Source organism: Pelecanus crispus, chromosome 6 (genome assembly GCF_030463565.1).
Source record: "Pelecanus crispus isolate bPelCri1 chromosome 6, bPelCri1.pri, whole genome shotgun sequence".
In the NCBI taxonomy this organism is placed as follows: Eukaryota; Metazoa; Chordata; class Aves; order Pelecaniformes; family Pelecanidae; genus Pelecanus; species Pelecanus crispus.
Window position 1 is genome coordinate 42,257,491 of NC_134648.1, and position 10,279 is coordinate 42,267,769.

The window sequence follows — 10,279 nt, forward strand, 5'->3', positions numbered from 1 at the left end:
CCGGGCGCCGGCGCCCCCCGCTGCCTTCTGCGGAGCGCTGGGGTGGCACAGCGCTGGGAGAGGGACTGGGTCTGTCCTTGTGCTGGGGGAGGGCGAGGAGGCCGGGGGGCGCGTCTTTTCTCTCGAGTTACCGAAAAACTGCAAAACCAGATACATGTGTCATTTGCCAGAGATGACGTTTATAAGAGGATGAAGAGCTTTAGAACAGCACCATGAAAATATTCCAGCAAGAGTTTCTTAGGAGGCAAAGAGCAGCTAGAAGTCTCTTCAAGCACTATTTGGCGTTGTTGGTTTGTTTTTTTTTTTTTTCCCCTCCAGATCTTTCTCTTTCCCTGTATTTCATTTCCCGATTCTTTAATTCACTCTGGTAACTCCGGTAAAAGCACTGCGTCGGCCAATAACGTTTTAACAGTAAACACAGAAGGAAATAAAATGATGCATTTAAACCTCGAGAACAGTACGAGGTTTTTAACTTGTCCGTTTCCCCCCCTGCATTTTATTATCGTCGTCTGCATAACTCCGTGCATAATTCTTAAGGGATATTTTAATTTTCGGTTTGATTCCTGAATTGGGGAGAGCTTTTGTTACACAGGGACACGTATTACCTAGGCAGGTGTGACGGCTCTCTTATGCACGCTGGCATATAAAATAATAGCGACACTTAGGATCTAAAAAACCGCACGTCTTAACGTGAAAGTTGGCAGCGAGTGTAAAAATATTCTGTTCTGAAAAATTCTGGCAGTGGCGGCTGAACACACAAAATCTAGAGGATGCTCTACACTCTCTAAATAGGCTTTCTGTGGACGGTATTCTGCGGCTACAGGAATAAATAAATAAAAGCTTCAGCTTTTAATTAAGGCGACTTAATTCAGACCTCTCCACCCAGCGTAGCCGCCGTGGGAAATGTATACTCCAATGTTTACGCGGATCTCTTTCTGTCACTATTCTAGCTTGTCTTACGCTTACGACATCAGCAAAGCTTTCTGGCCCCTACAGCCATTGCTTCCCATTTCCACGTTCTCCGTCCAACCTCTGCCCGTCCAAGAAACTTCCTAAAGTTCAACAGGCGGGGAACTCTTTGCACCTAGGCGATTAAGGGCATTGTTTTAACGCTACCTCTCCCCTAGCTGCGCGGGCTTCTCAAAGGTGTGCAGTGCCCCGCTGGCTGTTCTTTATGGTACAGTGCAGCTTCTCAAAAGATCATCGGATGGAGAAATTTAGCTCTTCTTGAAACATTTAGGCAACTGAGCAATTAGTTCTGAATGGGGGTGGGGGGAGGGAAGACCAGAGAGCTTAAAGGAGGGGGGAGAGGAGATACAACACAACTAGCCCGAAAACAACAGGGGTGGGGATGCATGGGAGGGGGACCTAAAATGTTTGTATTTAAAGGGTGCTTGCAAGGTCTTCGGCACAATATGTGCTGCTCTCCTTAAAGGGGCACTGAGTGCCAATAACCATTAGTCATCCAGTAGGGACTTTTCATTACAGATCTATCTTTAGGGGGAGTTCCCCGAAGTCTCCGAAGGGAACATAGCTGCGGATTTCAAACCCGGTCCAGTTCCAGTCACGCAGTGCCTGCGTACCTGCTGCAATAGAAGGGAGAGATACTCACCAGAGTTTCGGGAGTGCGCCGATAGCCCCAAGGTCTCTGCAGTGCTCCTTTCCTCTGCGGAATACTATCTTGCATCCGAGGCAGTTCCCAGCCTATATTTGATGTTAACATTTATGCTCTCTCAAACACGAGGCTCTCCCATAGACATTTTTTCCAGGGTTTTCAAGCAAATTTCTCGGTGCCACAATGTTATGATGGAAGGATGCTGAAATGACAGGCCTCGTAGACGCTTGTCTTAATCATCGGCTTCTTAATTTAGTTTTAGTGCTGTGGTTTTGTGTGTGCGTGTGTGTGTGTGTCTGCGCGTGTGTGCGCGCAAGAGAAGCCTCTGACAACCTGCAGCTTCCTAATGACTGACGAGGCAGGGCTGCTGCAGCAAAGTAACACTTCCCTGGTGTGAAGACCTCTTACTGGGAAGTTTAGTTCACTACTGTTCTCGCAATCCTAATCGTATAACCTGTAACCAAAACCCATGGAAGAAGGATACAGCACGCTAAATAGACTAACTTCTAATCACTAAACGTTAGCACCACTACCAGCTGTTGAGGATTAACTGGAAGTTGGCTAGAGACAGACACCTAAACTTAAATCTGCAAATGCGGATAGAAGGGTGGACCGTTGAATACTTCTTCCTCTCCCTCTTCGCCTCCATTCATCCATGCACCTTCAGCCCCATTCACCCCTCTTCAAAATGTTTGACTACCTCTTTCTCTTTGTTAGCGCACCGCTCCGTCCCCATTCGCCATGCCTTAGCAGCAGGGTATCAGTGTCTGCTGAGCAGCCCTTACCTTAATTGCCCAGGTAACCTGGAATAAATAAGGCAAGCTTAGAGTCAAGGGGGAATAGCATTATGTATGCGCACATCCAGGCGTTTACTGTACCGAATGTGATATTAGTGGCTGTTAAACCAAAGTGTCCCGACTCGTTTCATGGAAGCACGATGCCATCGAAGCGTGGTTATTAAATACCCTTTCTTCATGGCTGAAAAAACCCTCATTCATTTCTTAAGCTGTCAGTACATTTTAGCAGCTTAACCCCTTGAAAGAGCCTGAGAGTACAGAGCCGCTATACCCGTGTGAAGGGGGATTGAAGGCTGGAGCTGGGGGGGTGGCACGCTATATCCATTGAGCTTATGGTGGAGAGGGTCTGTTTGTCTTTGGCCTTTAATTTAAAATAAATTAAATAAATAAATAAAATAAAATAAAATACGAGGGAGAAAAGTGTGCTGTCGAAACACTGTCCCTGCGAGTTATACCCAAGAACTGCACGGAAATCGCTGTTGGCACTTCAGCCAGGACGTTTCAGCTCAGCTATTCACCCCCATCCTGACCCCGGAGCTGGACACTCTCAGCCCACCCCCGCCGCTCAGTGAGGCGGGTCCACACCGCAGGCGAGCGCGCAGGTGAGGGAGCATCCACGCTCTGCAGAGAGCCGGGTCCCCTCTGCACACCCACCCGTGTTCCGCAGGGCTGGGGCCGTGCGCTTCCCTTCCACGCGCAAGCTTCTTCTCCAGACACCCCACCAAAACTTCCCTGTTAGAAAATGCTGCCATGAGGGACCTTCTTACAAGAATTCGAGTTTAGCCAGAACCGAGGGGTCAAGTCGGCGGCTCACGCAGTGAGCGCTGCAGCGCACAAAGCTGCCACTGAAGTGAACGGGAGTCGTGGCCAGGGCAGAGCTCAGGGAAGAACTGGCGTCAGAGCAAGACTCCCCCATTTCCAAAGTAAATATCTCGAGTTTTATAAACGGAGAATTTTCTGCAGAAGAAAAAAAAAAAAAAACCAGAGGTACTCGAAAGTTGAAGTCCAGCAGAAATAATAATTGATGCGGCTTCTCTTACATATCCTTTTCTGTCCTGTAAACAGTGAATTAATCTTCATGGGCTTAGAAAGATATGTACTACATATTGGACGCAACAATTCCTTTTTTGGTAGCACTGTATATCCACGGCATTAAAAAAAATAATATAAAACCTATGTTTGTGCACAGAGCTTTATTCTGCACGCGTGAGAAATGCCTGAACGTTAAATCTAGATCCTCAAACGTTTTAAAAGCGTGCTTCTTTCGGAGTTAGCCCTTTGCTCGGAAATGCAGAAAGATAAAACGTTTATTTTCTTCCCTGCTACATCTTCATCCCTGATCACAACGCAAAGTAAACTCAGCTTTGACCTAAGGAACACCTCACCGCATTAAAATTTCAACAGGCAATGTCAGTGTTACATTAAACGAGAACTCCTCCAGTTCGCTGCAGAGCTGGGATTTGAATAAAACGTTCAATGTTAACAAACAATACACACGTTTGGCACTTTGTGTATTAAATGGATCAAAGAGATTTGATAAGGCACAATACACCATTTGTACAGACCTGATTGAGTTAATATAATATCAGCAAATTTTACAGCGAAATGAATCTGTTTCTTTTCTTTGTGTTTAAAACCAGCACAGATTACAAATTTTAATGATCTGAAAATGTTTGGTATACAAAATCATGCTTATTTCAGTATTAGCAAAAACACAAGAAATTTTTCAACACAAACACCCAGCTGTGTCTATTTTAAAAGCAGTTCAATGACAGCTTGCACTTATGAGCATGCAATCAGCTAATTTCGCTTTTTTTTCTTCTGTGTTAATCAACACTTTCCTTCCTGCATATCAGAGTACAAATAGTATAGTTACTCCACATCAGTAAATGTTTACGTAACCTGTCCTTTCTCAAGAATCCGGTTACACCGAATCATTACATGCTAGACCGAGTAGGAAAACGCGCTGGGCCCAGCCACCCTAATGGGATCCTAGTGCACCATAATGACACATATTAGTTAATGATCATCATAATCATAATAATATGCAGGAATCTTACCTTTCCTCTTACCCCTTGCCATGGTAGAGTCAAGTCATAATATCCTCCACATCGCACTCTTCCTCGAGAATTCCCATACATTGACTTCAGTGTTGAGCAATGAAATAATTACAAATCGACATGATTTTTTTTTAAAACCGCATTTCTAAAAAGGAAAAAAAAAAGGGGGGGGGTAGAAAATAAGCGTGGTTGATCATTGACTTTTATCTCTTTTTTTTGTCAGTAGCAACCTGTTATGAAATTGGATAAATAAATACAATTGTGGCAAGGTCATTCGAGGTTAATCCAATGCACAGAGTTCATGCCATTCCCAATTGCAATTGTTTATTACCGGTCCATTGTAATTGTTCTCGTTATTTACTCCCTTTCCCACACTCGCTCTCCCTCCCTCACACACACACACATATAAAACGCACATCTACACACGACCGCGTTTGCCGCACTGAGCTCTAACCCGAATTTCCCCGGGATAAAGTGTTTTAGCTGGGGTCGTAGCTGCACGTGTGATTTCTACGGAACATTTTTCCCCGGAGCACAGAGGTGAAGTTTAGGCAGCTTAACGCGGCGCTGTGCGTTGCCTTTGCCTGCAGCTCCGGTTTGAACGCGATCAGCGCGCTCTCTCTCCGTTACATTTCCCCTTCCACTTCCCGAGTAAGAAAGCTGCGCGATTTTTTTTTTTTTTTTTTTTTTTTTTTGCTTTGTTTCAGGGTTGATTTGGGTTTTTTTTTCCCCATGCTGACTGTAAGAAACGATGTGATGCGGGCCATCAGCACCCGGTTCCTCCGTCCCGGTTAATTGCAGCCGTACGCCCCAGTCTCCAGCACCGCATGTACTTAGAGGACGGTGGGCAGACAGCGGCGGTACCGGACCGTTCCCTCTGCCCCGGGAGCACCCGAGCCTCTCCCCCCGCTCCCTCTCCCCTCCCCCAGCAAGACTAACCCCGCGGAAGCGAAACCCCCTGGCCAGACACCGCGGGCCGGGCCGGGGGGGCGGCGAGAAATCGCAATATATATTTCACGGGTTATTAATATTAGCATTTATTTGTTACACCTGACACGCGGCCTGCGCTTTTCTGGCTGAAGCCAGCCGGCAGCGCAGAGGAGGAGCGAGAAGGGCCCCGGCGCCCCCCGCGTTGCTCCGGCGGCCCCGCGGGGGAAGCGGCGGGAGCTGCGCGGCGCTGGGGAGGGAGCGGCGGGCAGGGAAGCGCCCAGCCCGGCCCCGCCGCCGGCCTGGCGCCGCGCCCGGCCGCCGCAGACACGGAGAGAGCGGAGAGGAGAGAGAGAGGAGAGGTTGTGCTCGGCTCCATGCCTTCCCAACTCACATTCCGGAGCGCGGCGGGCAGGGACCGAGCGGCCCGGGGCAGACCGTCTTTCCCGGCAGGCCGCGGCCTCCGTCCCGCCCGGCTCCGGGCCGCTGCCGGACCCCGGGCCGTGGCGGCCGGAGGCCCGCCCCCGCCGTCTGCGTCCCCTCCAGCTGTATTTTTTTTTTTTCCCCTCTCTCTCGGTGAAATAATAAATAGAAACAAGCGACACCGGGGCCTAGAAAAAATAAACTCGCCGAGTGACTTCGGCGGGATCCGCAAAGTAGTACCTCCGCCGCGGTGCGCCGCGGCCTCCTCGCCCACCCGGCCTCCCACCCCGCCTCCTTCGCCTCCGAAGGAGGGGGCAAAGAGGGACGGGGCAACTTTAGTCCGCCGGAGAAACTACGAAGTAGGAAAACCGGCCGGCCCCGCAGCCGTGGGACGGGCGCTGTTTGTTTGGCGTGAGGGGATTTGTGCTTGGAGCGACGGTCGGGGGGGCGCGGGGGGGGGGCGCGCGCAACCCGCCGCGGTGATGCGCCCCTGCGCCGGTATCCCTGCGCCGCGGGAGCCGCGGCGGCGGCGGCGGGGGGCGGGTCGGCGGCGGGCGGGCGCGGGGAGAGGCGGAGCGGCGGGCCGCCATTGGCCGGCGGGCGGGCAGACGCGCCGGCACGCCGCCGGCCCTGATTGGGCGGCCGGTGGGAAAGGTTAAACCAAAAAATTTTTTACAGCCCCGGTGCGTGTCTGCAGCTCTGAAATTAATTGCGGCCAGGGCGGTCTGTATAGCCCGTCTCCGCTCGCTCCTCGCCGACCCGCGGCTGCGGCTGCTCCTTCCTCCCCCCTGCTCTGCCTTGCCGGGGAACCAGGCACCATGAAGTAGCTTTTTTTTTTTTTTTTTTTTTTTTGTGTGTGTTTGTGTGTTGGTTTTTTTTTTGTTGTTGTTGGGTTTTCAGAGGGTTTTTTTCCCCTTTTTTTCTCCTTTTTTTTTTTTTTTTTCCTCCGCTCTGACTCGGTTTGATTTTATCTGATTGGTGATTATTATTACTATTATTTTTTTCCCTCCCCGGCGGTTCCTGTCCTTGCTACATGACTTGCCAGCGCTTGAGACTGCGGTCCAACTGCGCTGCCGCCGCCGCCGCCGCCGGTGGTGCCGCCGCCGCCGCCGCCGCCGCCGCCTCGGCCGCCGCCGCCGCCGCCTCCGCCGCCGCCCCGCGCGCTGCTCCCTCGGCCGCCGCAACTTTCCCCCTCAGACTAGTGTGTGATGTTGGACATGGGAGATAGGAAGGAAGTGAAAATGCTGCCGAAATCCTCCTTTAGCATAAACAGCCTGGTGCCCGAAGCCGTCCAGAGCGACAACAACCACAGCAGCCACAGCCACCACAACAGCCACCACCCCCACCACCACCACCACCACCACCACCACCACCACCACCCGCCGCCGCCGCAGCCCCAGCGAGCCGCCGCGGCCGAGGAGGAGGACGAGGAGAAGGGCCAGCTCCTCCTGCCGCCCCCCGCCGCCGCCGCCGCCGCCTCCGGCGCCCTGGAGGTGGCCAAGGCGGACATGCTGGCGGGCAAAGGCGAGGCGGGCGCGGCGGCGGCGGCGGCGGCGGAGCTGGAGGAGAAGGAGAAGGCGGCGGAGGAGAAGAAGGGGGCGGCGGAGGGGGCCAAGGACGGGGAGAGCGGGAAGGAGGGGGAGAAGAAGAACGGCAAGTACGAGAAGCCGCCGTTCAGCTACAACGCGCTCATCATGATGGCCATCCGGCAGAGCCCCGAGAAGCGCCTGACGCTCAACGGCATCTACGAGTTCATCATGAAGAACTTCCCCTACTACCGGGAGAACAAGCAGGGCTGGCAGAACTCCATCCGCCACAACCTCTCCCTCAATAAGTGCTTCGTCAAGGTGCCCCGCCACTACGACGACCCGGGCAAAGGGAACTACTGGATGCTGGACCCCTCCAGCGACGACGTCTTCATCGGGGGCACCACCGGCAAGCTCCGCCGGCGCTCCACCACCTCGCGGGCCAAGCTGGCCTTCAAGCGCGGCGCCCGGCTCACCTCCACCGGACTGACATTCATGGATAGGGCAGGATCCTTGTACTGGCCTATGTCCCCCTTCCTCTCCCTGCACCACCCCCGGGCCAGCAGCACTTTGAGTTACAACGGGACCACGTCCGCCTACCCCAGCCACCCCATGCCCTACAGCTCAGTGTTGACTCAAAACTCCTTGGGAAACAACCACTCCTTTTCCACGTCTAATGGGTTAAGTGTTGATAGACTAGTCAATGGAGAGATACCTTATGCCACTCATCACCTCACAGCAGCAGCTCTGGCCGCCTCAGTGCCGTGTGGCTTGTCAGTTCCCTGCTCCGGCACCTATTCCCTAAACCCCTGCTCTGTAAACCTCCTAGCAGGACAGACGAGTTACTTTTTCCCCCATGTTCCTCACCCTTCAATGACTTCTCAAAGCAGCACTTCAATGACGGCCAGGGCAGCCTCCTCCTCCACGTCGCCACAGGCGCCCTCCACTCTCCCCTGTGAGTCCTTAAGACCTTCTTTGCCAAGTTTTACAACGGGACTTTCCGGAGGACTTTCTGATTATTTCACACATCAAAATCAGGGGTCTTCTTCAAACCCTTTAATACATTAACATCCATGGGATCAGACTGTAAGTGAACATTTTACACACATTTGCATTGTAAATGATAATTAAAAGAAAAAAAAAAGCAAAACAAAAAAGTCCAGGTATTTTTTATTAAGTTCCCCCATTTTCTGTACGTTTGTTCAGTCTTTAGGGTTGTTTATTATTCCACCAAGGTGAGGAGTGTCAGCAAGGTGCAATGTGGGGAGATTTACATTGTAGACTATGAAGTTTGGAAGACAAAATTATAGTAGAATGTGTATCTAAATAGTGACTGCTTTTGCAATTTTTTATTCAAATACGATAAGTCTATCACTAAAAGCCGCCAGATCCTCCATGTTTGCAGTATTATAAGTTATCATGGATATGTCGGTGGGTGCAGACCTTGAAAGAGAAAAAAGAACCACCACTAAATTTATGAAAACTATGAAAAACTTAAAACGTAATTTGTATTTAAGCAGGATGAACACTGAAAGATGCCCAAGAGCTACATTTTGGCCATTTATTATTTTATCCTTTTCTTTACTGAACTGCTTTTTTTGGGTTCCTTTTTTTTTATTATTTGTTTGTTTGTTTGTTTACTTTTAGACCAAAGATTGGGTTTTAGAAAATGCACTCAGTGTACGGAATAATTTAAAAAACAGCAACATTATTTCAGTTTGCAGCACTGCCCGTTCAAATGAATCAGAAGGGGACAAAATTAATGATTGCCTTCAGTTTGTGTTGTGTATATTTTGATGTATGTGGTCACTAACAGGTCACCTTTATTTTTTTTCTAAATGTAGTGAAATGTTAATACCTATTGTACTTATAGGTAAACCTTGCAAATATGTAACCTGTGTTGCGCAAATGACGCATAAATTTGAGTGATTGTTAATGTCGTCTTAAAATTTCTTGATTGTGATACTGTGGTCATATGCCCGTGTTTGTCACTTACAAAAATGTTTACTATGAACACACAGAAATAAAAAAATAGGCTAAATTCATATATACTTGATAGTTTTTTTGTCTCTTTTATTAACTAAAATTAATATACCAGAGGCTTTAAAGTTACAGGGGGATCAGAGCTCTGCTTATTACAGCAGTCCACCATTTTTCACATGCTCCTTCCCCCCCCCCCCCAGCCCCCCCCTCAGATCATATTGTCTTTAACAGCAGTATTTTCAAATGTAAAGGATCAGAGTATTTAATTAAACGCCACAGCCACTATTGTGATGTCCGTTTTGGGGCAGAACTCTTATCAAGTCTGCTTAAAAAATTGTTAGTGCGGGGTAGGGTGTCTTACTAAAAACTGACTTACGCTGAAGGTGCTTAAAATTGCGTTCGTATATATGATATACACATATATATACATACCTATATATTTCTGTATATACGCACACATTAGGAAAAAACAAGCTGCTTTATTAGATAGATACGTGTTATTCTTGCAACCTCTGAAATGCGTTCAAAGAATTATTCTTCTGAAAGGTATTAATTCCGACTCTCTGATAACTGGAGATCTGTTAACTATGGATGTGTATGTGTGTGTATATACATATACATATTAGCTTTCATATAATGATTTGATCAAATTTAGCAAGCTATGATGCGTATGTGTAGAAAATGCAATCCGTACCTTAAAGGAACACTGTGCCGGAAGTATCTATACTATATGTATTTATATACTTTTAATGCTGCAAACACTTGGGCTTTAGGTATTGTAAAAGTAGCGATAGTTTTTCAGCTAGAGCCTCTCTCCTCTGCCCCTTTCGCCCTCCGGACGGGGAAGGAGCCGAGCAGGGGTGAGGTGAAGTTGCAGTACATTGCAGTGAGGCAGAGGGCTGGAGGGGTCACGTGACGCCCTGGCTCGCATACCGATGTTGAAACGTT

General features: G+C 49.4%; 1 protein-coding gene across 1 annotated transcript; it reads left to right on the plus strand.

The window, feature by feature from the left end:
- The first annotated feature begins 7,030 nt into the window (after positions 1-7,030).
- FOXG1 (forkhead box G1) lies at positions 7,031-8,416 on the plus strand. Its single transcript, XM_009488709.2, has one exon. It carries the CDS (start codon positions 7,031-7,033, stop codon positions 8,414-8,416), a length of 1,386 nt encoding a protein of 461 aa, XP_009486984.2.
- The last annotated feature ends 1,863 nt before the right edge of the window (positions 8,417-10,279 follow it).